General features: G+C 62.5%; 3 protein-coding genes across 5 annotated transcripts in view; 1 reads left to right on the top strand and 2 right to left on the bottom strand.

Moving 5' to 3' along the window:
• Positions 1-4979, bottom strand: part of NUP98 (nucleoporin 98 and 96 precursor) — a 46388-nt gene extending 41409 nt beyond the window's left edge. The window contains exons 1-2 of one of the 2 annotated variants that reach the window (XM_056486234.1): positions 4821-4979; positions 1634-1737 (exon numbers count right to left, since the gene is read on the bottom strand). In XM_056486234.1, coding sequence (XP_056342209.1) covers positions 1634-1706 — 73 coding nt within the window. In that variant the 5' untranslated portion in view covers positions 1707-1737; positions 4821-4979. The remainder of the gene's footprint in view (positions 1-1633; positions 1738-4820) is intronic. The other variant, XM_056486244.1, reaches the window with a different exon arrangement.
• Positions 4980-5189: 210 nt separating this feature from the next.
• On the top strand, positions 5190-23112 carry PGAP2 (post-GPI attachment to proteins 2). Of its 2 annotated transcripts, none has more exons than XM_056495848.1 (6): positions 5190-5407; positions 8503-8676; positions 9742-9994; positions 12687-12793; positions 21331-21439; positions 21892-23112. In XM_056495848.1, the coding sequence occupies exons 2-6, from the start codon at positions 8512-8514 to the stop codon at positions 22020-22022; spliced, it is 765 nt and encodes a 254-aa protein (XP_056351823.1). In that variant the 5' UTR covers positions 5190-5407; positions 8503-8511; the 3' UTR covers positions 22023-23112. The 2 variants fall into 2 exon arrangements, with proteins under 2 accessions (XP_056351823.1, XP_056351833.1); XM_056495858.1 differs by having other exon boundaries at positions 5286-5407; positions 12687-12781.
• A 2995-nt stretch (positions 23113-26107) lies between these two features.
• RHOG (ras homolog family member G) lies at positions 26108-27355 on the bottom strand. Its single transcript, XM_056487154.1, has one exon. The coding sequence runs from the start codon at positions 27296-27298 to the stop codon at positions 26723-26725; it is 576 nt and encodes a 191-aa protein (XP_056343129.1). The 5' UTR covers positions 27299-27355; the 3' UTR covers positions 26108-26722.
• Positions 27356-27586: the final 231 nt, after the last annotated feature.

The following is a 27586-nucleotide window of genomic DNA, read 5'->3' as shown; positions in this document are numbered from 1 at the left end:
AGCATCTGCAACACACACACACACACACACACACAGAGCCTGTCAGAGCTGCAACAGGCACAGAACAGCCAGCATCTGCAACACACACACACACACACAGCCTGTCAGAGCTGCAACAGGCACAGAACAGCCAGCATCTGCAACACACACACACACAGCCTGTCAGAGCTGCAACAGGCACAGAACAGCCAGCATCTGCAACACACACACACACACAGCCTGTCAGAGCTGCAACAGGCACAGAACAGCCAGCATCTGCAACACACACACACACACATATAGCCTGTCAGACCTGCAACAGGCACAGAACAGCCAGCATCTGCAACACACACACACACACAGCCTGTCAGAGCTGCAACAGGCACAGGGACAGCCAGCATCTGCAACACACACACACACACAGCCTGTCAGAGCTGCCACAGGCACAGAACAGCCAGCATCTGCAACACACACACACACACAGCCTGTCAGAGCTGCAACAGGCACAGGGACAGCCAGCATCTGCAACACACACACACAGAGCCTGTCAGAGCTGCAACAGGCACAGAACAGCCAGCATCTGCAACACACACACACACACACACACAGGCTGTCAGAGCTGCAACAGGCACAGGAACAGCCAGCATCTGCAACACACACACACACACAGGCTGTCAGAGCTGCAACAGGCACAGGAACAGCCAGCATCTGCAACACACACACACACACAGCCTGTCAGAGCTGCAACAGGCACAGGAACAGCCAGCATCTGCAACACACACAGCCTGTCAGAACTGCAACAGGCACAGGAACAGCCAGCATCTGCAACACACACACAGCCTGTCAGAGCTGCAACAGGCACAAGAACAGCCAGCTCCACACACACACACAGCCTGTCAGAGCCTGCAACAGGCACAGGAACAGCCAGCTCCACACACACAGTCTGTCAGAGCCTCCAAGAGCCACACTGGGACAGCCAGCTGGGAACAGCTGAGCTGCACACTCCCCCACACCCAGCTCCTTGTGTAACACAGCCTGTCAGAGCCTCCAACAGGCACAGGAACAGCCAGCTGGGAACAGCTGAGCTGCACACACCCCACAACACCCAGCTCCTTGTGCAACACAGCCTGTCAGAGCATCCAACAGGCAGCTGGGACAGGCAGCTGGGAACAGCTGAGCTGCACACACCCCACAACACCCAGCTCCTTGTGCAACACAGCCTGTCAGAGCATCCAACAGGCAGCTGGGACAGCCAGCTGGGAACAGCTGAGCTGCACACACCCCACACACAGCCTGTGACAGCCTCCAACAGGCACACTGGGACAGCTGGGAACAGCTGAGCTGCACACACCCAAAACACACAGCTCCTCCTGCAAGCCCTCCCAACAAACCTTTGTTCCAGCCCCCAAATCCCAGTGACACCACCTGCCCCAAGCACTGCACATTCACTCTTCCTGCAGAATCCTGGTTGTGTGCCCAAACTGAAAGCTTGGTTGGGGTGCAGCCTCGGGCTCCTGAACCTCATCCAAGCCAGCTGGAGCACCCAGCAGCTCCCTAATTCCATCCCATGAGGTATCACCACCTCCATGGACTCTCTGAGCTGCACTCCAGGAAAAGACACCTCATTAAAAACCACCTCAGGTACTTTACTTACTTTGCCCAAAAGTTGAAGTTGTCCCAAAGCCGGTGCTGCCTCCGAACGGAGTTCCAAAGGATTTGTTAAACATTTTCAGGATGTATCAGGTTTTCCTCCTAGACCTGGAAAGCAGAATTCAGGTTTTATTGAACCATTTTCCATCTCCCTCACTGCCAAGGGCAGCAACCCCACAGAATCCTCCAGCACCAGCCCCATGGCACTGTGCAAATCCAAACCCTGCCAGAACCCTGAGGGGTCAGGGGCACCAACATTCCAGTGACAGCACAGCTCAGGAGGTGGCCCTGAACACCACTGGCCCTAAAATTAAGGTGTCACCCCTCATTACGGCTGGAGTTCCTGCCCATCTCAGCCTGTGGTGATCCCACTGCAATCCCAGGGGTTTCCAGGACAGATTTCCTGTTCCAGCTCTCTGCCAACTGCTTCAAACACGACAGGGGATGCACTGCACAGGGACTGCAGGAATCCCCCCTCCCTCTGCTCCCCACTCCTGCACTTCCCAGCAGCTGCTGCTCCAGGGGAGTTTTGCTGGGCCCAATTCCCTTTCCAGCCCCATGGTTTATTTACAGCACATTCACTCCCTGCTGCCTCTCCTCAGCCTCCTCCCCCAGCACAGACAGGTACAAACTCTGCTCCAACTCTCTGAGTTTGTCAACAAATCCAGCATAATCCCCACAGCTCCTCGGGCACTCTGTCAGGGATCTAGGGACTGTTTTCCTGCAGCTCCATCACTGAAAGTTCCAGATTAACCAAAAATGTGCCAGATTAACAAAAAAAGCCAGTATTACCCCCAAAAACAATGGATGTAATGACCCAAGAAAAGCCATTTTAGCCAGAAGAAAATGACAATACTAATGAGAAATAATGCTGTATTAACAAAATAAAAATGCTAGTGTTACCCACCCCCTGGATATTCAGCAGGAAATGCAGGAATTCCCCCACATTCCCAGGTACTCCCTGGCAGCAGTAGCCACACACAGCACTGCAGAGCTAAGAAGATCAGCAATTCAAGAATGGCCCACACCAGGAATATTCCCAAAGGCAATTCCAGGGCGAGCCAAAGCTGCCCCTTCCCTGTGCCCAGGTGTGGCAGCTCCCCCATCCCAGCCAAGGCAGGCACAGAGAGACTGGGCACTGCCAGCACAGCCTCCTGCAGGGACATCTCCACATCCAGCTGCCCATCCTTCAAACTGAAGTATGTTTGTTCCTCTAACACCAACAGCACTTTCTGAGAATGGCCAAATCCAGACTGGGAGCAGCCACAGCCTTCCACCATCCCTGAACAGCTGGAGACTAAATCAGCCCAGAACAACCAGCCCATATCCCACACTTCCCTGACAGAAAAATTAAAAAGATGATTTGTATCACCTCCAACTACACCAACAGACATACACCACGATTTTGGAGTGTTAGGGGTCTCCACACTTCCACATGCCAATCCTTACAGGCTTCATTTCTCCCAGGAAGAGAAATTTCAGTGAAATGATGCTGGTAAAAGCCAGGAAAAGCTGCTCTGACAAACTCCCAGAGCTCCCCAAGCTGAGGGTAACACTGCACCCTGAGCCCTCCTCACCTTCTCCCATGGGATCCCAGGGGCTGGAAAATCCCTCCCAGCCCAGGCAGTGCCAGCTGTGCCCCTTGCCCACCTTGTCCCCAGCCCAGAGCTCTGAGTGCCACCTGCAGGGATGGGCACTGCAACCCTCCCTGGGAAGTTCCAATACCTGAGCTCCCTTTCCATGGGGAAATTTCTGCTGCTGTCACCCTGAGCCTCCTGTCAGGGAGTCAGGAGTGTGGAAAGGTCCAACCTGTACATTCTTTTCTCCAGGCTGACCCCCTCAGCTCCCTCTCCACCAGGACCTGCTCCCAAACACATCCCTCCCTATGGAATATCTTCAGCCATCTCCCCTTGCCCCAGTGCAAGTCTCCCTTTCAGGCCAGATAAAAATCACTTTCCAGCTGTCCAATGTTGTGACTCTCAGCCTTATCTGCAAAGTCACAGCTTCTTCATTATCTGTGGTTCCTGTTTTCTAAGTCACTGCTCTCTCGTTGTCCTGAGATCACTAAACACCAAACTCTACCTAAGAAAAAACCTAATAAATCACTTTCTAAGAAAAAAACAGTTATGGAAAGGTTTCCCTCTCCTACACCATGCATTTTATTCTCCTTCACACCCATCCCTCCTTCCCTGCACCTCGAGGGCTGTGTCCAATTCTGGGCTCCTCAGAGGAAGACTTTGAGATGCTGGAGCATGTCCAGGGCAGGGAAAGGGGCTGAGGGAGCTGGAAAGGGGCTCAGCCTGGAGAAAAGGAGGCTCAGGGGGGCCTTGTGGCTCTGCACAACTCCCTGACAGGAGAGGCAGGGAGGGGGGGTCGGGCTCTGCTCCAGGAACAGGAGGAGAAGGAACAGCCTCAGGCTGGGCAGGGCAGGCTCAGGGTGACAGCAGCAGGAATTTCCCCATGGAAAGGGAGCTCAGGGATTGGAACTGCCCAGGGAGGGTTGCAGTGCCCATCCCTGCAGGTGACACTCAGAGCTCTGGGCTGGGGACAAGGTGGGCAAGGGGCACAGCTAGGAGGGTTTCTCCAGCCTTACTGATTCTGGGGTTCTATGAACTCAAGAGTTAGACCGTCACTAGTAAAACTCGAGGGTTTTACACGACATCCCTCTCCCACTCGCTGCACCCCCAGCTGAGTTGGGGCTCCTCGCGCTAAAGCGCTCTAATTGAAGCTTTACAGCAACAGCACAAAACCCCCTTAAACCCCCCCCCCAAGGAAACCCATGCCACTAAAGAAACTTTAAGTCACATGTGACCAACCTAACTTTAAACTACACCTAGTTAACACGACAGTAAATAACTCCCGGCCCAGGGACAGCCGGGCCGTTACCCGCATCCAGAGCCGCGTATCCCCCGCGGAAAACACCCGGAATCTCCAACCGGAGGCGCAACGGGACAACCCAAGAGGCCTAAAAACCCCCAAAAGCGGCCAGCTACTCGGGAGATAGCCGCGGCACGGCTGCCCAGAAATCCCACCCGCCCGCCGCCTTCCCGCCTCCCTCCGGCCCTCCCTCCGTCCCACGGCCTCCCCTCCAGGAGCAGCCGGTCTCCCGGCACAAAAGGCCTGGCGGCGGCGGCGCCCCAGCCACGCCGGGCAGGGCAGGGCAAGGCAGGGCGGGCAGGCGCGGTGCTCACCGCGGGCGGAGGGCAGGGCTGCCCCAGCGGGCCCCGCTGCTCACGGCGGGTGTCGGGAAGCGCCGCTCGCAGCGGCCGGGCCGGGTCGGGCCCGCGGTGCCGCCGCCGCCTCACGGGGCCGCAGCTGCGTCACAGCCCGCGCGCGCACTCCCGGCCTGCCCCGCGCGCCGCTCGGACCCGCCCCTCCCGCCGCGCTCCCGCCTCCCATTGGCCGCGCCCCCACGCACCCGCCCTGGACTCAGCGCTGATTGGGCGAAGCGGCGCCGCTCGCCGAGCGCCCATTGGCCGGACGGGCAGAACAGGGGGCGGGGCTCGGCGCCGCGGAAGGGTCCAGAACGGCCCGTGTCGCAGCACCGCCCCACATCCGGGGCGTTTGAGGGGGCGGGGCTTCTGCCTCGAGGACCAATCGTGTGTGGCGGCGCGCGGGAGCCGGGCCCAGCCTCTTAAAGGGGCCGCAGCGGGGTTGGGGCGGGGGAAGAAGAGGAAGAGGTGGAAGAAAGGGAGGAAGGGGAGGAGGCGGAAAAGGCGGAGGAGGCGTGGTGGGACTGCCGGGCCGGGACATGGAGCAGCGCGAGGGGGGCTGAGCGGTGAGAGGGGTGCTGGGGGTCCGGCACTGTGGGACACGCAGGGTTTGGGGAGGGGGTCCCGGGGAGGGTCTCTGGGGGATGTGGAGTGCCCGGAGAAGTCACTCACAGCGAGAGCCTGGGGGTCCTGGGGAGGGGGCACCTGCGGGTGCCCGGGGAGGGGTCTCAGGGGGTCTCTAGGGCCGTGTGGGGTATCTGGGGCAGGTCTCGGGATGGTGCAGCCCCTCTCCTGCAGGACAGCTCGGGGCCGTTCAACATGGGATACGAAATATTTGGCTTTTATTTGCTCTCTTTGGGCAAGAGCCCCGGGGGAGGGAGGGCAGAGGCTGCAGGGCTCCTTCTGTGGGGGGTCAGGGTTTGGGGGCTCCATCCCCTGGCCCGGGCCGTGGGGAGCCCTTGGGGGACTTCTCGGGGTCCCGGGGAGAGGAGCCTGAGCTAGCCGGGGACCCTCCTCCACACCGAGTCCTAGCCTTTTGGGGTTTCTTTCTCTTTGCTTTTATCCCTAAATAATTCCATCTGAGCTCTGTGGCCCCTCGGTGATTGTCTGTCCCTTCACTGGGGCTTGGTCCCCCATTGCAGGGGCTGTGGTGGGTGTGAGTGGCCGTGCTGCCCTGGGACACTGTCCAGACGGCTCAGGGATTGTCCGTAAATCCGATTTGTCCCGCAGCCAGGTGATGGTGAGGTGGGATCCATCCCAGGCTGATCCCTTGGGGCTGAGGGGAGCCCTGGGCTGGGGGACACCTGTTCTGGGTGTCTGCCAGGCTCCAGAGGTGCCCGTCCCGACAGAACCAGCCCCAGCTTCGTTGTGGTGTGGGGTTTGAGCTGCCCTGATCCTGCAGCCGGGGGAGCATGAAGTGTCCTGAGCTGAAGGGACCCACAGGGATCTTTGATCCGGACCCCCAACAATCCCAGCCTGGGCATCCCTGGCAGCTCCTGGAACTGTGGCAGCCTCGGGGCCGTGCCCATTCCCTGGGGAGCCTGGGCACTGCCAGCACCCTCGGGGGAAGCAGCTTTTCCTAAAATCCAGCCTCAGCCTGCTCTGGCCCTGCTCCAGGCCGTGCTGCCCGTGCAGGGCCGGCTGCGGCTGGGCGAGCACGGGCTGAGGGAGCCCCGGCTGAGGGAGCACGGGCTATGGGAGCCGGGCTGTGGGGGCTGAGGGAGCACGGGCTATGGGAGCTGAGGGAGTCCGGGCTGAGGGGGCCCGGCTGTGAGAGCTGTTGGAGCCAGGCTTTGAGGCCAGGCTGTGCCAGAGGAGCAGGGCTGTGGGGCCGGGCTGTGCCGTGGGAGCCGGGCTGTAGGGCGGGCTGTGAGAGCTGTTGGAGCTGGGCTGTGCCGGAGGGCCCGAGCTGTGGGGCCGGGCTGTGAGAGCTGTTGGAGCAGGGCTGTGGGAGCTGTGGGGCTGCGCTATAAGAACAGGGCTGTGGGGCCGGGCTGTGAGAGCTGTTGGAACAGGGCTGTGGGGCCGGGCTGTGAGAGCTGTTGGAGCAGGGCTGTGGGAGCTGTGGGGCTGCGCTATAAGAACAGGGCTGTGGGGCCGGGCTGTGGGAACTGTTGGAGCAGGGCTGTGGGAGCTGTGGGGCTGCGCTATAAGAACAGGGCTATGGGGCCGGGCTGTGAGAGCTGTTGGAGCAGAGCTGTGGGGCCGGGCTGTGAGAGCTGTTGGAGCAGAGCTGTGGGGCCGGGCTGTGAGAGCTGTTGGAGCTGGGCTGTGGGGCAGGGCTGTGAGAGCTGTTGGAGCAGGGCTGTGGGGCCGGGCTGTGAGAGCTGTTGGAGCAGGGCTGTGGGGCCGGGCTGTGAGAGCTGTTGGAGCAGGGCTGTGGGGCCGGGCTGTGGGAACTGTTGGAGCAGGGCTGTGGGGCCGGGCTGTGAGAGCTGTTGGAGCAGGGCTGTGGGAGCTGTGGGGCTGCGCTATAAGAACAGGGCTGTGGGGCCGGGCTGTGAGAGCTGTTGGAGCAGGGCTGTGGGGCCGGGCTGTGGGAACTGTTGGAGCAGGGCTGTGAGAGCTGTGGGGCTGCGCTATAAGAACAGGGCTGTGGGGCCGGGCTGTGAGAGCTGTTGGAACAGGGCTGTGGGGCCGGGCTGTGAGAGCTGTTGGAGCAGGGCTGTGGGGCCGGGCTGTGAGAGCTGTTGGAGCAGGGCTGTGGGAGCCGGGCTCTGAGAGCTGTTGGAGCAGAGCTGTGGGGCCGGGCTGTGAGAGCTGTTGGAGCAGGGCTGTGGGAGCCGGGCTGTGAGAGCTGTTGGAGCAGGGCTGTGGGGCCGGGCTGTGAGAGCTGTTGGAGCAGGGCTGTGGGGCCGGGCTGTGAGAGCTGTTGGAGCAGAGCTGTGGGGCCGGGCTGTGAGAGCTGTTGGAGCAGGGCTGTGGGAGCTGTGGGGCTGCGCTATAAGAACAGGGCTGTGGGGCCGGGCTGTGGGAACTGTTGGAGCTGGGCTGTTTGAGCTATGAGAGCAGAGCTGTGGGAGCCAGGCTGCGGGGCCGGGCTGTGAGAGCTGTGGGGCCGGGCTATGGGAACAGGGCTGTGGGGCCAGGCTGTGGGAGCTGTTGGAGCCAGGCTGTGAGGCCAGGCTGCGGGGCTGGGCTGTGCCGCAGGAGCCGCGGCTCCCGGCGGGACCGACAGACAGCCCGGCTGTGTCAGCGCTGCTGCGGGCACAGGGAATGCTCTGGATGGATCCCACAGCACAGGGTTCACGTGCCCTTCCTGCCAGATCCCTCTGGAGGGCTGCGGGGAATGGGCCTGCTCTGCCCCTGCTCCCTGCTCTGTGTGAGTCTCGAGCTTCCTCTGTCCCCACAAAGGGATTTGCTTTGTCTGCCTGTCCGTGCTACCCATCCTGTGTCTGTGGGGTCACACAGGTGTGAGGGGCTGTGTGTCTGTGGGTCACACAGGTGTGGGGGCCTGAGCTGTGTGTCTGTGGGTCACACAGGTGTGAGGGGCTGGGCTGTGTGTCCATCCCTGCCCAGGGCTGTGTGGGGCTGGACAGAATCCCAGAATCTCTTTCCAAAAGCCCCCCAGGGCTGTGGAGCCCAGCCTGTGACTGATCCCCACCCTGTCAGCCTTCGCAGGACAGAGCCCCCAGTCAGACGTTTCTTTGTTTTCCTGCAGGTTGCCAAGATGCTGCAGGTCCCGCTGCCGCTGGATCGGGACGGGATCCTGTTCCGGCTGCGGTTCACCACGCTGGCCCTCGGCACTGTCTTCTGCCCCCTCTTTGGCTTCCTCTTCTGCGTCATCTGGTCTCTGCTCTTCAACTTCCGTGAGACAACTGCGACCCACTGTGGGGTGAGAGACTCCCGTGGGAAAATCCTGTGTTCCTGGGGATGACAGAGCTCCCGTGTCCTTGTGGGCTCCTCTCCTTCCTCCTGGGCTCTCCTCTCTCCTCTCCTGGTCTCCTCTCCCTCCTTTGGGGCTCCCTTCTCCTCTTGGGCTCCTATCCTCCTTCTGGATTCCTCTCTCCTCCTCTGTCTCCTTCTGGGCTCCTCTCTGGGGCTTTGCCACCAGAGGTGTTACAGAATCCAGAACAAGCTGCATTGTCTCATTGTCCTTGTGATGCCTCAGGACTGGCAGCAGCAGGTTTGGCTTTGTGCTGGGTCTGAGGGCAGTACAGACTGGTCAGGCTGTTGTCTGGACTGGGTGTGCTGGGGGTTTTGCAGTAAGGAATTAAGGTGGGGAAGCTGCAGGGAAATACGTTGTCCTGGGGCGGGCTGCTCCAGAGCTGCTGCCCCCAGGTCTGCTGGAGTTCAGAGGAGCCACAGGTGTCTGGGGAGGGAAGATGAGACTGGGCTCCTCCCCAGGGCTCTCAGGCTGCTGGATGAGCAGCTGGATATGAGCTGGGAATGGAGGGCAGGGGTCATCCCACACCAGCAGGAGAACTTCAGCAGGGCCAGGAAAGGGGAGATGGCTTCTCACTGCCAGAGGGCAGGGCTGGGTGGGATCTTGGGCAGGAATTGTTCTCTGGCAGGGTAGGCAGGGCTGGCACAGGGTGCCCAGAGCAGCTGTGGCTGCCCCTGGATCCCTGGCAGTGCCCAAGTCCAGGCTGGACATTGGGGCAGGAGCAGCCTGGGACAGTGGGAGGTGTCCCTGAGCCTTAAGGACCTTCCAACACAACCATTGTGGGACTCTATGGACAATCAGGTGTGAAGGCAAGAAACCTGGGCAGGTACTTGGGCAGGGCCCCCAGCAGGGCTGTGGGATCCATGACCCCGTGGGAGGGACCAGGGGTGCTGCCACAATGGCTTTGGGAATAGGAATAGACTCAATTACAATTGACAGAGCTGTAGAGTCTGCAGAGCACAGCTGTGAGGCGGTGCTGTGCCCGTGCCTGCCCCAGCAGCCCTGTCCCCGCAGGTGCCCAACTACCTGCCGTCCATCAGCGCGGCCATCGGGGGCGAGACGCCGCAGCGCTACGTGTGGCGCCTGTGCATCGGCCTGCACTCGGCCCCGCGCCTGCTGGTGGCCGTGGCCTACTGGAACCACTACCAGAGCTGCCACTGCCCCCACCCCCGCTACCTGCGCCTCTGCCACCTCACCCTGCTGCTCAACCTGCTCGAGAACTTCGCCCTCCTCATCCTCACCTACGTCTCCTCCACCGAGAACTATGGTAGGTGGCACCCCGGGCTGCCCTGCTGAGCCCTTCCTTGGGCTGCTGCTGGGCCATGAGGCAGACTGCAGAGGAAAAGTGGTTAAAAACCCCCAGGGATTCTGCTGAGGTCAGGAGTTATAGAGGAATGATGAGTGCATGATGTGCAAAATAGCTGTGCTCTTCCCACAGCTCTTGGTTGCTGATACTTGGTTGAATCTGAGGGTTCAGGCTGGGGATGGAGCCTGGATCAGATTTTGGCACTTGGTTCCAACTGTGTGCCAAGGACACACTCCAGGGGTGAGGGCAGGTGAGCTCATCCTGCCTCCCCTCCATCCCCATAGCTGGGCTGGGCTCTGAGCTGGCTCTCCTCCATACCTTCACACACCCTCCCCAGGAATTTCTGAGAAAATTTCATAGATTCACACAATGCCCGACTGGTTTGGATCAGGAAGGGACCTCACAGCCCACCCAGTGCCACCCTGCCATGGCAGGGACACCTCCCACTGCCCCAGGCTGCTCCAGCCCCAGTGTCCAGCCTGGCCTTGGGCACTGCCAGGGATCCAGGGGCAGCCACAGCTGTGCCAGCCCTGCCCACCCTGCCAGGGAACAATTCCTGCCCAAGATCCCATCCAGCCCTGCCCTCTGGCACTGGGAGCCATTCCCTGTGTCCTGTCCCTCCCTGCCTTGTCCCCAGTTCCTCTCCAGCTCTCCTGGAGCCCCTTCAGGCCCTGCCAGGGGCTCTGAGCTCTCCCTTCAGCTTCTTCTGTCCAGGTGAGCACCCCCAGCTCTCCCAGCCTGGCTCCAGAGCAGAGGGGCTCCAGCCCTCTGATAGGAGTAGGAATTCCCTCTAGAAACAGAATCAGAATTTCTCAGGTTAAAACCTGGCCATGACAGACTGGGAAATTCTCTTTCCCCATATGGTCTCACCTCAGAAGAGCATAAGTGCCACTGCTGATCTCCAGCTGCTGTTTCATCCTAGGATCTGGAGGAGGCACCAGGGATTAACTGCAGAGCACTGAAATGAAATTCAGGAGCCAGCAAGGTGCTTCTGTTGCAGTGGGAACAAACCCCATGCTGGGATCCATCAGCAGGATAGTGATGTGTTGGCTTTCCCTGCACAGCAGGATGGTGATGATGGATTTGTGTCCAGCTGTGGGCTTGAGAGGGACTTTGAACAAAGAATGGAGTGCACAGGGAATGGCTCCCATTGCCAGAGGGCAGGGCTGGATGGGATCTTGGGCAGGAATTGTTCCCTGGCAGGGTGGGCAGGGCTGGCACAGCTGTGGCTGCCCCTGGATCCCTGGCAGTGCCCAAGACTGGGTTGGACATTGGGGCTGGAGCAGCCTGGGACAGTGGGAGGTGTCCCTGCCATGGCAGGGCTGGGATGAAAAGGTTTCTAAGGTCCCTCCCAACCCAAACCATTCTGGAGTTCAGGGCTGTGGTGCTGTGAATGGAGTCCCAGGATCTCTCCCAGCCTTTGGGGTGAGGATGGTCCATAGTGGAGCTCAGTGACTGGGATGGCAGGACAGGAACCTGCTGCTGATGGAGCTCTGTGGTCTGGGACCTGTCCCTGCCCAGCTCACCCTCCATGTCTCCTGCCAGCGTTCCCTGTCCCCGTGGCAGTGTGTCCCTGCCTGTCCTGGCAGTGTCCCCTCCTGGCAGTGTCCCCTCCTGGCAGGGTCTGCAGCCTCACCTGCCCCAGGGGCTTCTCCAGCTCAGGCAGGCCCAGCCCCTGCCCTTGGAAATCCAGGTGCTGCTTTGAGGTTTGGCTCCCTGGGCTGGTCTGTGCAGAGGCCTGGAGGGGAGCCCCAGGTGTGACTGGCAGAGCTGCCCCAGGAGCTGAGGCTGACCCACTTTTGGGATCCTCACCCCAGACTAATCCCTGACTGGGGGGAAAGTCTCAGCCCTGAGCTGCTGAGCTCAGGTTAATCCTCCCTGCCTGCAGGACCCCTGTCCTGACCTCTGCCACCTGTGGTACCTCACTCTGGCATGATTCCCTTCCCCTGGCAGGGAGAGGGCAAACAGAGACAGACATTCCTGGTGTAAAGGTGGTTGGGAATTCAGCCCAAGGTTCAGTTTCTGGACAAGGGACTGGGAAATTCTTTTCAGAGCAGCTTTTTTGATAATCTCTCATCTGAAGGTGCAGGGGTTGTGTGGGGTTTGGGGCCTTGGGAGCAGCTCTGGCTTAGCCCTGCTCCACCTGCTTTCCCAGCCTGATCCTGTACCTGGGCTAGTCCAGGCATGCATGAGGCAGCCTCAGTGCTGCACATGAGGCTGCTGATGGGCAGGAAGGTAATGCAGGGGGCCAGAAGATGGACTTCCCTGGATTTTGGACTGGCACACTCTGCACCCCCACTCCCTGTGCCTCAGTTTCCCCATCTATAGAACAACAGTGGTGATGCTGAGATACTGCCAAGGCTCCCTGAGTTTAGACCCCTGTGAAGGGATGGTCCCAGAGCACAGAAACACCCTCCTGGCACTTTGGGATAAATCTTCCAGGCACTTTCATCCCCTTCCAGGGGGCCTGAGCAGCAGGAGCAGGTTATGGAGCTGTGCTGTGCCTGTCTCCTGCCAAGACCCCACTGAAGTCCCAACATCACCAGGGTGCTGGGGCTCCCAGCAGAGCACAAAGCCCTCCCAAATCCTGCCCCACCTTCCCCCAGTGCTCCTGGCTTGGGTTGAACAGGAAACCTGTTGTTTGTTGGTGCAGCAATCCACGAAAATGCCTTCATCGTGTTCATCACGTCAGCCTTGGGCCACATGCTGCTCACCTGCATCCTCTGGAGAATGACTAAGAAACACACAGTAAGTCCCGAGGTACAGACACTTTCCTTTCTTCTCTCTGTTCTGGGAGCTGGCAGGGGGCTCTGGGGCTGGGACAGGACTGGGACAGGGCTCTGGGGCCATGCTGGGAGCTGGCAGGGGGCTCTGGGCTGGCACTGAAGGGTTTTGGCTGTCCTTGCTTGTGAAATAACCCTGAGCAGGTGCTAGAGGACCAACATCAGCAGGTGAAACACAAGAAGTCACCAAAATCCATTATTTACCAAAACAAAGTGGGAAGGAAATGTTTTATTTCCTATTTTCTGGTTTTATCATTGAATCACAAAATGATTTTGGTTGGAAGGGACCTTTAATCCCATTTAATCCCACCCCTGCCACGGCAGGGACACCTCCCACTGCCCCAGGCTGCTCCTGCCCCAGTGTCCAGCCTGGCCTTGGGCACTGCCAGGGATCCAGGGGCAGCCACAGCTGCTCTGGGCTCCCTGTGCCAGGGCCTGCCCACCCTGCCAGGGAAGGATTTTCTCACCATATCTGATTAAGTTTTCATCGAGAGATCATATTGAAAACCCCTGTAGGCATCCCTCTGGGTTGGGATTGCTCATCCCTTCTCCATACCTGTTTCTAAACTGAGGTTGGCTTCCCTGTGCTGGGAGTTGCTGGTCCTGCAGGCTGGGAGCAGCAGGCTGCAGGAATTGTTCTCCCTTGGCTCCAGAATGACTCTGTGGAGGAGGCTGGCTCTGGCTCTTTTTCTGGGGAGGGGTCAGGGGGTGCAGGGACTGCCTGGAGGGGGAGCAGGTCCAGTGGGGGATCCAGCCAGGGGCTCCTGGCCCCATTGCCTGCATGCAGCTTCTGTGCTGTGCTGGTGTGTGGTGTGAGTCCTGGACCACAGGCAGGACATCCAGGATTGTCCTGGGCTGTGGGCACTGACAGCCATGGCCAGGGCAGGACATCCAGGATTGAGGCTGTGTGGGACCTGCTGCTGTGCCTATGTGGCTCCTGCACACATGGCTTCACCTGTGGATCTGGGTTCCCTGGATCTGTCTGTCCTTTCCTCTCAGGATACTCCTCCCCAGCTGATCCCAGTGCAGCCCTCGTGGTGCCAGTATGGAATGGGGAGGGGTCCCAGGGCTGTGTCACCCCAGGAAGGTGGCACTTTGCAGAGCCCTTGGGAGGGCTGTGCCATATCCCAGGGCTGGGGCTGCACAGGCTCTCTGGGACTGTGACAGGCTGCAGGGTGGGTGCTGTGCCATGTCCTGGGGCTGGGGCTGCACAGGCTCTCCCAGGCACTGTGAGCAGGCTGCAGGGTGGGTGCTGTGCCATGTCCCAGGGCTGGGGCTGCACAGGCTCTCCCAGGCACTGTGAGCAGGCTGCAGGGTGGGTGCTGTGCCATGTCCTGGGGCTGGGGCTGCACAGGCTCTCTGGGACTGTGAGCAGGCTGCAGGGTGGGTGCTGTGCCATGTCCTGGGGCTGGGGCTGCACAGGCTCTCCCAGGCACTGTGAGCAGGCTGCAGGGTGGGTGCTGTGCCATGTCCTGGGGCTGGGGCTGCACAGGCTCTCCCAGGCACTGTGAGCAGGCTGCAGGGTGGGTGCTGTGCCATGTCCCAGCAGATGAGTGCTGGGGGCTCAGCTCTGCAGCCCCAGAGCAGCTCCAGCTCCATTGCTGCTGTTTATCCTCCCTTTCTGCCAATTCACCCCGCCTGTCCCTGCTGCCTGACTCCAGAGACCTGCAGAAGAAGCTTCCAGCAGTTGTTTGGCTGCAGGACTCCTCAGGAGAGGGACTTGTGGAGATGCTGAGGCTCTCCTCGCTCACTGGGAAGTGCTCTGTTCTCTCTGCTGATATGGGAATAGCAGGAGCTCACAGTCATTCCTTGGCAGCTGTCCCACAGCTTCCTTTATTTCTCTCCTATTGTTTGGGCTTGTCTTTTTTCTGGGTGAGACCTCCAAGGCCCCAGATCTCCTCCCCTGCCACGTCACCCACTCGGGCTGGTTCATCTCCCCTGCAATGGGCAGGGGTGAGGCATCCCAAATCCTGGGCTCAGCTTTGGGCCCCTTTGTGGGGCTGGAGTTTGTCCAGGGGGGAATGGAGCTGGGAAAGGGGCTGAAGGGGCTCAGGCTGGAAAAGAGGAAGCTCAGGGGGGGCCTTGTGGCTCTGCACAACTCCCTGACAGGAGGGGCAGGGAGGGGGGTTCGGTCTCTGCTCCAGGAACAGGGACAGGAGGAGAGGGAACAGCCTCAGGCTGGGCCAGGGCAGGCTCAGGGTGGGTATTGAGAAAATCCCTTCCCAGACAGGGCTGTGCAGCCCTGGCACAGCTGCCCAGGGAGGGGTGGGGTCCCCAGCTGTGTGGATGTGACACTTGGGGACAGGAGTCAGTGGTGGCCTTGGCACTGCTGGGGAGCAGCTGGACTCAGTGGTCTCAGAGGGATTTTCCAGCCTCATTTGTTTCTGTGACTCCACCCGAGGAGCAGAGGAATCTGCACATCCCTGAAGGGAAGGGCAGGGAACATGGTGACACCTTGGCTGGGCATGGCACAGCTGGCACAGTGCCACCACCCGCTTCCTCCTCCCCTCCTGCAGCAGCCCTGCTGGTGGAGGGGAGCTGCCCTCGGGGTTCCCCCAAAGCTGGAACGCTGGGCGTGTCCCCAAGGAGACAGGGGCCCTCCAGGGCCAGCCCTGACCTGGGGCCACCGGGACTGTGGTGTCCCCGTGCCAGCCCCGGTGTCCCCGTGCCAGCCCCGGTGTCCCCGCTGGATGGAGCTGTCGCCCAGGGCACGAGGGTGACGGGTGAGGAGGAGGAGGAAGAGGAAGGCGCTGCGGGGTGACGCAGCTCCCAGACTGGGGTGAAGGGCACAGTGCTTGTCACACCACCAGGTGTCACCTTTGGCTAAGGGACTCCTGTCACTGCAGCTGCCGTGTCCCGTGATGTGTGTTGGGTTCTGCTGTGAATCATTCCCGTTCCCTCCTGGCCCAGCGGGATCTCCCGGGGCTTGTCCCAGTCTCTGCCTGGATTCCTCGGGCTCCAAGCCCTCTGCCCACAGCTGGTGGCCCCTGGCAGGCTTGGCACAGCTCCTGTGACACCTGCAGCTGGTTTGGCCCGGCAGGGTGGGACCTGCCCCATCCTTGCTGCGTCACTTGGGCAGCACCAGTGAGCTGCCCAGCCACACTTGTGGGGCTGTTTTAGGCCAGGGCACAGCTGGTCTGTGCATCACAGCACCTCGGGCACAGACTGGCTTGGTTTGTGTCCCTAGTGGGGCCTTTGTGCACTTTGCTGTCCCCAGTCCTGCAGATGGCAATGGCAGGGGGGACAGACAGGGATGGCTCCTGTCCCACAGCGTTCTGTCCTTCCCTTCTCCTCAGCAGAGCATCCCACAGGCTTCAGGTTCTCCAGGGCCAAAGCTGGGACCATCTCCAGGACAAGCTCCGTGTGGGGAGCTGGAAGCTGGATCTGTCTGGAGGAGGGAATGGGGGGCTGTGCCTTCCCAGCCCTTTCAGCACTGCTGGAGGGGGCAAAGCTCCCCAGGTCTGGCAGCATAGGAGGGACAGGAATTGGTCTTGCAAAAGCTTCTCGTCCGGCAAAGCTCCTGTTGCAACTGCTGTTCTCAGAGGGCAGGAAGGTGCAGAGGAACTGGTTTGTAATGGGGAAGTACTGGCGGTTTCCAGTTACGAGGTGGCAAATGCTGAGAGAAAGGAAAACAGAGCTCTGCAGGAGGGGAGAAAAGAGAAAGCAGGAGAGAGAAAAGGAGGGGAAGGGGCAAAGCAGAGGAAGAGATTCTGTGGAAAAGGGAAATGGAGCCCGGCAGCCTTCAGCTGTAGCTGGTCACTGCACCCTGTGCTTGGTGCTTGGCTGTGGCATGGCAGTGCCCACCTGGGCTGGCAGCTCTGCTGTTCTTGGCTGGCTGCTCGCCCTTAAAACCCTCCTTCCTCCAGCCCTGAGGCACAGAGCTGGGCAGTGGGGCAGAGCAGTTTCACTTCTTGTTTGCAAACACATTTCCCTTCCAGCTCAGGGCTGGTGGCCCCAGCAGACACCAGTGTGTGCATGTGATGGCCACTGGGCTGGCTGGCTCAGGCCCATCAGAGGAGGCCAAGGAGCTGCTCCAGGGCTGGAGATGCTCTGGAGCCAGGCTGGGAGAGCTGGAGAGGGACTGGGGACAAGGCAGGGAGGGACAGGACACAGGGAATGGCTCCCAGTGCCAGAGGGCAGGCTGGATGGGATATTGGGCAGGAATTGTTTCCTGGCAGAGTGGGCAGGCCCTGGCACAGGGTACCCAGAGCAGCTGTGGCTGCCCCTGGATCCCTGGCAGGGTCCCTAAGCCGTGTCCCTGTCACACAGAGCCGTGTCCCTGTGAGCCAGCAGGGTGCTGGGCCGTGTCCCTGTGAGCCAGCAGGGTCCCTAGCCGTGTCCCTGTCCCACAGCCGTGTGAGCAGCGGCACCACCAGCGCCCGGGTGAGCACAGTGGTTTCAGCCGGCCCCTCGCAGCCCCTGGGAGCGCCGGCGCTGCCCCCGAGCCGCCTCTATAAATAGCCGCGATCTCTGTGGGGCCCTGGGGCTCCCCGCACAGACCCGGAAACCCTCGGGGCAGCTGGGCTGGGGTGTGACACACAGCCCTGCAGGTGCCACATCCCCCGGAAAGGGATGCATGAGGGCAGCACCAGCGCTTGGGGAGGTCCCTGCAGATGAGTTGTTGCCGTTTAAGATCACTGTCATTCGTCCCTGTCCCCATCAGGAACTGGGGCTGGGCACAGTCCTTCCTCTCTGGAGCAAGGAGGCTCCTGTGTCTCCTTGCTGGTGGCTCACAGCAGCCACCCCTCAGCCCTCAGAGCTGCATTTGCAGGGCTTGGGGCTCGCCCAGGCTGGGGGAATGAGAGCCCCAGTGCCTTCTGTGGGCTGAGAGCAGCGTCCCAGAGTGTGCCCCCAGGCTGGCTGCTGCTCTCTCCTCCCTGCTTCTCCAGCCTCCTGCTCCTGACTCACCTTCATGTGCCAGAAACGTGCCTCAGCTCCTGCCACAGCTGGCACAAAATAGAACTGCCCTGTGGTTTCTTGGGTCAGACCCATACACAGCCACGGGGGGCTGGGGGGCTGTGTGACACTGGGGGGCTGCAGGTGGCCTGGTCTGTCTTTTCCAGGAGGAAGTTGGTAGCCACAGCTGTGCCAGCCCAGCAGCCCCAGCCCTGTCACAGGGGAGCCTGGCACCAGCTCAGCTTGGAGCACCTCATCCTTGGGATTTTCTTATTCCCCTTTTTCCTCACTGGCAGCCAGAGTTTGGTGGCTTCTTGCCAGATGAGCTGCCAGCTCTTCTCCAGGCCTCTGACCTGGGGGGGTTCCTGGTCCTGTCCAGACTCAGCAATCCCAATTCTCCCAGTCTTTCCTCACTGCAGAGGTGCTCCATCCCTCTCATCTTGGTGCTCTCCTCTGGCCACCATCTGCCTCCCTGGACTGTCCCCAGGTGGGGGTCCCCACAAAGCCGTGACCATGGGAAGCAGGGACAGTGCCTGGCACTGCCTGAGCCCTGAGCAGGGCCATGGGTCCAGCCCACACCAGTCAGGGGCTGGGCAGCTCCTCTCCATCCAGCAGCTCCTGGAGCTTCCACCATGCTGCCCAAAGTGTGGGCTGGCTGTGTCCCTTCCCCTGCAGCAGGGCAGGATGGCACATACCACTGGGGTCCCCATGCACTCCAGTCCCCTGCAGGAGCAAGGGCAGGCTTCCGAGCCAGCTCTGCTCAGCATCCTGGCATGTCACCATGTGCCACCTCCCAGGGACCCTGCCCTGTGATCCCCTGTGTCACCATGTGCCACCTCCCAGGGACCCTGCCCTGTGATCCCCTGTGTCACCACCTGCCACCTCCCCTGCCCTACCCTGTGATCCCCTGGCACTGGGCTGAGCCAGTCGTGCCCTGCCATTAGGGATTAACACCTAATTATCCCTGTGTTAATCCTGTGCCCAGACTGGGACAGGGGGAGCTCAGCGGGCACCCAGATGTTCAGGGTCACTGTGATGAGCCCAGGTGGCTCCTCTGGGGCCATCTCAGGGTCCTGCAGCAGGGCCTTGGAACTGCCGCTGGCCCTGGCAGGTTCCTGGTGGCCCTGGCAGGTTCCTGGTGGCCATGGTGAATCCCTGGAAGCCCTGGCAGGTCCCTGGTGGCCCCAGTGGGTCCCTGGTGCCCCTGGCAGGTTCCTGGTGGCCCCAGTGGGTCCCTAGAAGCCCTGGCAGGTTCCTGGTGGCCCCAGTGGTCCCTGGATCCCCTGGCAGGTTCCTGGTGGCCCCAGTGGGTCCCTGGCAGCCCCAGCAGGCCCCTGGAGGCCCGGCAGGCTGTGTGGCTGTGCTGGGCCGTGCTGGGGCTGTGCCGGGACCATACCGGGGCTGTGCGGGGCTGTGCCGGGCTGTGCTGTGCCGGGACCATACCGGGGCTGTGCGGGGCTGTACCGGGCTGTGCTGTGCCGGGACCATACCAGGGCTGTGCCGGAGGCTGTGCTGGGGCTGTGCCGGGGCTGTGCTGTGCCGCGACCATACCGGAGCTGTACCGGGGCTGTGCTGGGGCTGTACCGGGGCTGTGCTGTGCCGGGGCCATGCTGGGGCTGTACCGGGGCTGTGCTGTGCCGGGGCTGTGCTGGGGCTGTACCGGGGCTGTGCTGTGCCGGGACCATACCGGGGCTGTGCTGGGCTGTGCCGGGGCTGTGCTGGGGCTGTACCGGGGCTGTACCGGAGCTGTGCTGGGGCTGTGCTGTGCCGGGACCATACCGGGGCCGTGCTGGGGCTCTACCGGGGCTGTGCTGGGGCTGTAACGGGGCTGTGCTGTGCCGGGACCATACCGGGGCTGTGCCGGAGCTGTGCTGGGGCTGTGCTGTGCCGGGACCATACCGGGGCCGTGCTGGGGCTGTACCGGGGCTGTGCTGTGCCGGGACCATACCGGGGCTGTGCTGGGACCATACCGGGGCCGTGCCGGGGCCCAGCGCAGCCCTTGGCCGTGGGAGCGCAGTGACACCGCGCTGTCACCAGGGCTGTTCCCAGCCTCCCTTCCGCTGTGAAACTCGGCACCCGGCCGGGGCTCTGCCCCTCCCGGTGCCACCGCTGCTCCCCACGCCCCTGCAGGGCTGAGCTGCTGCTGGCCAGGCAGTCCTAGCGCCAGGGGCCAGCCCAGGCTGGAGCTGCTGTCACCCAAGTGTCCCCACGTGGTGCAGTGCCCGTGAATCCCTCCTTCCTCTCTGGGTTTTCCTCCCTGGCCGAGCCCCTGGCACGGTTCCGGGGGGGGTAATGGAAAGTGTGATGGGGCAATTTGAATTTTCCTTGTTATCAGCACTCCCTCAGAATGGAATCTTTGTCTCACGTGAAGCGTGGGGCTAGGTGGAAATTCCCCTCCCACCTGTAACAGCCTGGGCTGTCTGTGGCATTCCCAGCTCCTGCTGTGGGGCTGAGCCCCCCTTGCGGCCCCTCTGCATCCTCCTGGGGCTCCAGATGTGGTTTGGGGTTCCTCTGCCCGCTGGGCTGTATGATCCTTATCCATGACCCTCAGCGTGATGGCAGAGATAGAGGAACTGGAGCTGGTACCAGGTGTAGCTATCAGGGGTCACTGCACCCACAGCCCCCAGCTTTGGGGCGCCTATCCTAGGGGACAGACCTGGCCCCTGGGTTGTGCCCCTGAGCTCTGGGGCACAGGAGCAGTGAGCTGGGGCTGTGCTGGCAGCTGGCACGTCCCCATGCTGTGTTCCTGCCCCATCAGAGGCGGTGCTGGGGGCAGGATGGGGCCCCTCAGTGCCAGGGCGAGCTCCCAGCGCAGCACCCGCCCCGCCTGCCGCCCCTTCTTGTGGTTTCCTCCTCCCTGCTGCTGTTGTGAGCGAGGCAGTGCAGCAGCCTGTGAATTCCCCGAGCCCTGGGGCCACCTGCAGCCACATGGCCAGGGTGTCTGCCTGGGTAGGGCCTTGGCCTGTCCTCCAGGAGTCCCCTGAGCACCCCAGTGTCAACATTTGCTGGGACCCTGTGGGGCTCCCTCACTCCCTGTACCTCCATGTGGCTGTGAGCCCCGTGTGCCCCCAGGCACAGCCCTGCCAAAGCCACCCCTGGGGCTGGCCTGGGGGGCTCTGCACAAGGAGCCAGGGTGCAGAGACCCCCGGGGCTGTGTGGGGCAAGGACAGAGCTGGATGGGGATGGGTTCCATGGGATGGGATGGGATGGGATGGGAATGGGGAATGGGGAATGGGGAGGGGATCCATGGGATGGAATGGGAATGGGGAATGGGGAATGGGGAATGGGGATGGGATCCATGGGATGGGAAGGGAATGGGGAATGGGGAATGGGGAATGGGGAATGGGGAATGGGTATGGGATCCATGAGATGGGGATGGGATGGGGATGGGATCCATGGGATGGGATGGGAATGGGGAATGGGGAATGGAAAATGGGGAATGGGGAATGGGGATGGGTTCGATGGGATGGGATGGGATCCATGAGATGGGATGGGAATGGGGAATGGGATGGGGATGGGATCCATGGGATGAGATGGGAATAGGAATGGGATGGAGATGGAGATGGGGATGGGATCCATGGGATGGGATGGCATCACCCAGCCCTCGGCCTCTTCCAGGAGCGCAAGTCGTACAAGTGGAAGCAGCTGCTCTTCTTCTTCACTTTCATCACATTTGCATTTGCTGTGTGTGTTTACTTCCACCACAACTGGTACTGCGGCCCTGGAGGTGAGGGGGCTGCCTGGGGAGTGTGGGGAAGGGCTGGGTGCTCACAGAATCACTGAGTCACTGATTGTTAAGGTTGGAAGAGATCCCCAGCTGTGCCCAATGCTCACTTTGTCACCCAGCCCAGAGCACTGAGTGCCACGTCCAGGCCTTCCTCCAGGGATGGGCACTGCAAACCACCCTAGGCAGCTCTTTCCAATGCTCAACCACCCCTTCTGTGAAAAACTTGCTTCTCATGTCCAAAAACTCTTCCTGACGTCTGACATCCTCCTGATATGATGCCTTGCCTTCCAAATCCCAGCCCAGGGAAGCTCCAGGAGCCCAGCCATGCTTTTTCCTGGTGGGGGTCAAGCCCCCAGCCCCTGCTCTGCTGCCCCAAGCAGGTGGCCCAGAGCCCCCCCCCAGCTGCCAGGGCAGATGCAGCTCCCCCTCACCTGCTGTGTTTCCTCCCCCAGTGTACACTATCTTCGCCTTCCTGGAGTACCTGGTTGTCCTCTCCAACATGGCCTTCCACATGACTGCCTTCTGGGACTTTGGCAACAAGGAGCTGGTGGTGAGCTCGCTGCTGGAGGACAAGCACTTCTAGCCAGCCCACCCTGGGCTCCTCTTCCCTGTGCTGCCGGGGTGTTTGCTGTGGAGCTGCTGCCAGGATCATCCCAGGTCCCAGGAGTGTCTGTCCCTAGCTGCACCTGCAGCTTCTTCCAGGGGAGCAGTGGGCTCTTCCCAGGGACCCCTGTCCTGCCTCCCTGCCTGCTCCAGAGGGGCAGGACAGAGGAGGAGCAGGGACCTGGGGCTGTTGCTTTGGAGGATGCTCCAGGATGCAGCTCTCAGTGTCAAGGCATGGGGGTCCAGCCCTGCCCTGTCCTTTCTTGGCCTGGGGGTCTCATGGCTCCTCCTCCAGGATGGGGGTCTTGGGCCAGTCCTCAAAAAGGGCTGGTGGCCTTTTGGGCTGGCTTCAGGCACTGGAGCAGGGCCCATCTGTTCCTGAGTCCCCTGGAGGGAGCAGGAAGGTGCTGGGCTGTGCAGGGACTGCCCAGAGCAGGGTGGAGCACAAAGGGCAGAGCAGGTGCTGAGAGCATTCACTCTCACTCCTGCCTTTCCCAGAAGCCCCCCCAGCAGCACAGGCTGCTCCAGGGGTGCTGTGCTCATTCCAACCCAGTTTGGGGAGGAAGGGTGAGTGTGCTGGAGGTCTTTGTCCCATGTTCCCCTGTGCCATGGGGCTGGGAGCTGCTGGGGTTGAGCAGTGCCCCCCGTATGCAGCTTTGGCTGCCAGGGCACAGGGGGCATGGCTGGATGGCAGCTGGGGGCTGGCAGTGTCCCCAAGCTCTTCCTGCAGTGCTGCTGGAAGGGGCACCTGGAGCTGTCTTGGTTCTGGGGAGGTCTGCACTTGCCAGGGCTCATCCCACCCCACGCTTGGCCAGGAAGGAGCAGCCCTCCCTGCCCTTTGCCTGAGCACAGCCACCACCAAGATCCCCTGGGCTGTCCCAGTGCTCATCCAGGGCTGGGCAGAGCCTCCTGCAGCAGGAGCTGTGGGGCCCTGGCAGAGCTGGGGCTGAGCTGGCTGGAGCAGCTCCTGCTGCACGTGTCCATCGTCAGTGTCCCCATCGGGCTCCATCCGTGTCCCTGCATGCGTGTGAGGCTTTGAGGTGGAAATAAAGCACTAAGTATTTTTGTGAGCTCTTGCCAAACTCCACAGCATTTCCACCTGGCCCAGCCTGGCACGGCCCTGGCACAGGCAGCAGGTCCAGACCTGCACCATGGGCAGGGGGGGCTGGAATGGGGTGCAGGACATGGACCATGGGCACCGGGGCTGGAGTGTGGGATGTGGATCCTGGGTGTTGGAGCTGGGCTGCAAGATGTGAGCCCTGGGTTCTGGGTGTGGATCCCTAGAACTGGGCTGCAAGATGTGAGCCCTGGGTTCTGGGTGTGGATCCCTGGAGCTGGGCTGCAAGATGTGAGCCCTGGGTTCTGGGTGTGGATCCCTGGAGCTGGGCTGCAAGATGTGAGCCCTGGGTTCTGGGTGTGGATCCCTAGAACTGGGCTGCAAGATGTGAGCCCTGGGTTCTGGGTGTGGATCCCTGGAGCTGGGCTGCAGGATGTGAGCCCTGGGTTCTGGGTGTGGATCCCTAGAACTGGGCTGCAAGATGTGAGCCCTGGGTTCTGGGTGTGGATCCCTGGAGCTGGGCTGCAGGATGTGAGCCCTGGGTTCTGGGTGTGGATCCCTGGAGCTGGGCTGCAGGATGTGAGCCCTGGGTTCTGGGTGTGGATCCCTGGAGCTGGGCTGCAAGATGTGAGCCCTGGGTTCTGGGTGTGGATCCCTGGAGCTGGGCTGCAGGATGTGAGCCCTGGGTTCTGGGTGTGGATCCCTGGAGCTGGGCTGCAAGATGTGAGCCCTGGGTTCTGGGTGTGGATCCCTGGAGCTGGGGCTCAGGTTGCAGATCCCTGCAGGATGTTCATCACTGGGGTGTGGAATGGCAATCCTGGGTGCTGGGGTGCAGGATATGCATTGCTGGGGTGCAGGATGTGCAGTACTGGGGTGTGGGCTCTGGATCCTGGCTGCTGGGGTGCAGGATGTGCAGTGCTGGGGTGTGGGCTCTGGACCCTGGCTGTGGGGGCTGTGATGTGGGACATGGCCCCGGGTGCGGATGAAGGCTGGGAAGGTTCAGCGAGGCTGGGAAACAGCCAGGAGCCAGGCGGGAGGCGTGGGACCGAGCAGGAGCCGGGCGGGAGGCGTGGGACGGAGCAGGAGCCGGGCGGGAGGCGTGGGACCGAGCAGGAGCCGGGCGGGAGGCGTGGGACGGAGCAGGAGCCGGGCGGGAGGCGTGGGACCGAGCAGGAGCCGGGCGGGAGGCGTGGGACGGAGCAGGAGCCGGGCGGGAGCCGTGGGACGGAGCAGGAGCCGGGCGGGAGGCGTGGGACCGAGCAGGAGCCGGGCGGGAGCCGTGGGACGGAGCAGGAGCCGGGATGGAGCCGTGGGACGGAGCAGGAGCCGGGCGGGAGATGTGGGACCGAGCAGAAGCCGGGCGGGAGCCGTGGGACGGAGCAGGAGCCGGGCGGGAGGCGTGGGACGGAGCAGGAGCCGGGCGGGAGGCGTGGGACGGAGCAGGAGTCGGGATGGAGGCGTGGGACGGAGCAGGAGCCGGGCGGGAGCCGTGGGACGGAGCAGGAGCCGGGCGGGAGCTGTGGGACGGAGCCCACCCCGCAGCTGGCGGCCCCGCTCCCCGCCCAGCCCCGGGGGCCGCTGACTTGGCTGCGGATCCCGCAGATCTTACAGATGCTGCGGGCCGGGGGCCGGCACAGCCCCGGGACAGAGCCTGGGGCCAGGAGGGCTGGGGCTGGGCAGGGGCAGGGGAGCTGCCGAGGCTCGGTTCCCCCTGCCCCGGGCCGTGGTGGGGCCCTGCCCTCTCTGCGGCCGCCCCGGGAGCAGCAGGGAGGGGAAGAGCCATGAGCTCATCCCGCTGTGCTGGGCCAGGGCAGGGCTGAGTCCTGCTCGTGGCATCACAGCGTCCCCTCCTCGTCCCAGCACCCACTTCTGCACTGAACACCACCAGGATGGCACTTGCCAGCCCCACAGAAGGACCAGGATAGGGCTCTGGGGATCCCCACTGCAGGACCAGGACGGGGCTCTGGGGGTCCCCACTGCAGGACCAGGACGGGGCTCTGGGGGTCCCCACTGCAGGACCAGGACGGGGCTCTGGGGATGCCCACTCAGGACCAGGACAGGGCTCTGGGGGTCCCCTCTCAGGACCAGGACAGGGCTCTGGGGGTCCCCACTGCAGGACCAGGACTGGGCTCTGGGGTTGCTCCCACAGGCAGACCAGGACGGGGCTGTTGGATGCCCGTGGGAGCAGGATTCGGTGCAGCCGGACCCTGGAGCCCATGGCTGTGCAGCGGCCCTGGGGCCGTGTCCCCTGGCCCTGGGCTCGCAGGGTGGGGCTCTGGAGGGGCCGGGCTTTGCCGGCTTTGCCCCGGAGGCTCCCCGAGGCGGGGCCGGCCGTGGCCGGAGCCCCCGGCCCCGCTGCCCACGCCCGGCCGGCTCTGGCTGGAGGCGGCAGCGGGGAACAAAGGCGGCTTGTGGCGGGCGCCGGGTCTCTGCCCTTCCTGCAGGAAGGGCCCGGGGCCGCACAAGGGGCCCGTGTCCGGATCTGGCCACTCACCAGCACGTGCCGGGGGGGCGCTGAGGGGGTGGCGAGAGCGGCTGGGGATGTCACCGTCCCTTGCTGCTGCCATCGCCAGCCACGGGACACGGGGACGCCCAGGACAGCCCTGGCATGGGAGCACAGGGCTGTGCCCTCCACCAGCTGCTCCAGAGGCAGTACTGGGGCTGGGGTGGCTGGGGCTGCCCGTGTGGGGGCTGACTCGTGTGCCAATTCCTGCAATGTCCCCATTCCCGCACAGCACAATAGCCCCGTGGCTGCCTCCTGCACTGTCCCCGTTCCTGTCCCTTACTATGTCCCCAAGGCCCCGGATGGGAGCTCAGCTGGGCAGAGAGGATGGGGACAGGAATGGCCATGGCAAGGACATCCCAAGCATCCCTGGCAGCACCATGAGCACCCTCAGCGTGGCCCTGGCCCAGTGAGGGTCCCAGCCCAGCTCAGGCTGGTGACCCCCACATCCCTCCAGGGAGTGTCCCCATGCCCAGGAAAGGTGGGAAAGCACAGGACACAAGGGGCCTGGGCAGGTTTTTATTTAAGAAGAAGCAACTCTGGGGGCAGCTGGTTATGAGCTCCAGCACCAGCCAGGGCAGGAACTCTCTCCTCTGGCCACAGTGGCTCTGCTCTCAGCAGGGCTGGAGGTGCCTGGTGTGGGGCTCACCCCAAACACCCCCAGGAGCCCCTGGTGCTGCCACCGGGATCCCAGGGCAGGATGGGGCAGTGCCAGCGAGATGCTCGGGCTGGGCGAGTGCCAGGGCTGGCACAGAGGGGCTGGGGACCCGCTGTGCCCCAGCTGGTGTGGAGGGTCCCCGTGGAGGACTGGGGGTGGCAGGGCCCTGTGGGGTGCTCAGGGCTGGAGTGGGGCTGGCCCACCCCGAGCAGCCCCTTCTCAGGAAGCGTTGCTGTGCCAGGACCGGAGCGGCGTCCCCAAAAGCGAACGCTGACAGCCGGGGCGGGGCAGCCCAGTGCCCCCGGGGCAGCGGCCAGTTAGTGCAAACAAGGTCTGTATTATTAAAGCTGGAGGCTTCGGGCGGGCGGCCCGGCCCCACCGAGGCTCGGGGAGCACTGGGGCGGGTGGGGCAGGAGGTGTGGGGCACCGGGGCAGGGGCAGGATCGTCTCTCGGCAGCCCCGTCACAAGAGCACACAGGGCTTCTTGGGCTTGGCCGGGGCGGGGTTGAGCACGGCCCTGACGGCCTCGGTGAACACATCCTTGATGCCCTCCTGGTTGAGCGCCGAGCACTCCAGGTACTTGACAGCACGGATCTGCTTGGACAGGCTGATGCCCTGCTGGGTGGTGATGGGCGCCTGGTTCTGCTCCTTGAGCCGCTTCATGGTCTCGGGGTTGTTCCTCAGATCCTTCTTGGTGCCCACGAGCAGGATGGGCACGCTGGGGCAGTGGTGGCACACCTCGGGGTACCACTTGTGCTTGACGTTCTCGTAGGAGGGCGGGCTGGCGATGGAGAAGCAGATGATGAAGACGTTGGTCTGGGGGTAGGAAAGCGTCCGCAGGCGGTCGTACTCCTCCTGGCCGGCCGTGTCCCACAGGTTCAAGTTTATAGTCCTGCCGTCCACCGTGTTCTGGGCGCTGTAGTTGTCGAAGACGGTGGGGATGTACTCCTTGGGGAAGGCGTTGGTGGTGTAGCAGATGAGCAGGCAGGTCTTGCCCACCGCCCCGTCTCCCACCACCACGCACTTGATGCTCTGCATCCCGGCGGTCCTGCTGTCCCTTCAGCAGCCTGGGGGAGGAGAAGAGGCTCAGGGAGGGGACACTCCAGGGCTGGGTCACCGTGGTGTCCCCGCTCTGACACCCCGAGGCCAGAGGCTGCACAGGGGTCACAGCCCCTTGGTTCATCCAGTGCCTGGATGAGCCTCCCAGGCAGGCACACTCCCCTGACAGAGACCCCCCCAAATGGGGAGCTGCCTGCTCTGACCCAGGGACACACCTGTGCCACATGGCCAGTGTGCATGGGGACCACGTGGTCCCCAGGGTGCTGC

This window comes from Oenanthe melanoleuca, chromosome 1 (genome assembly GCF_029582105.1).
Source record: "Oenanthe melanoleuca isolate GR-GAL-2019-014 chromosome 1, OMel1.0, whole genome shotgun sequence".
NCBI lineage: Eukaryota > Metazoa > Chordata > Aves > Passeriformes > Muscicapidae > Oenanthe > Oenanthe melanoleuca.
This window is presented reverse-complemented; position numbering and strand designations above follow the sequence as displayed.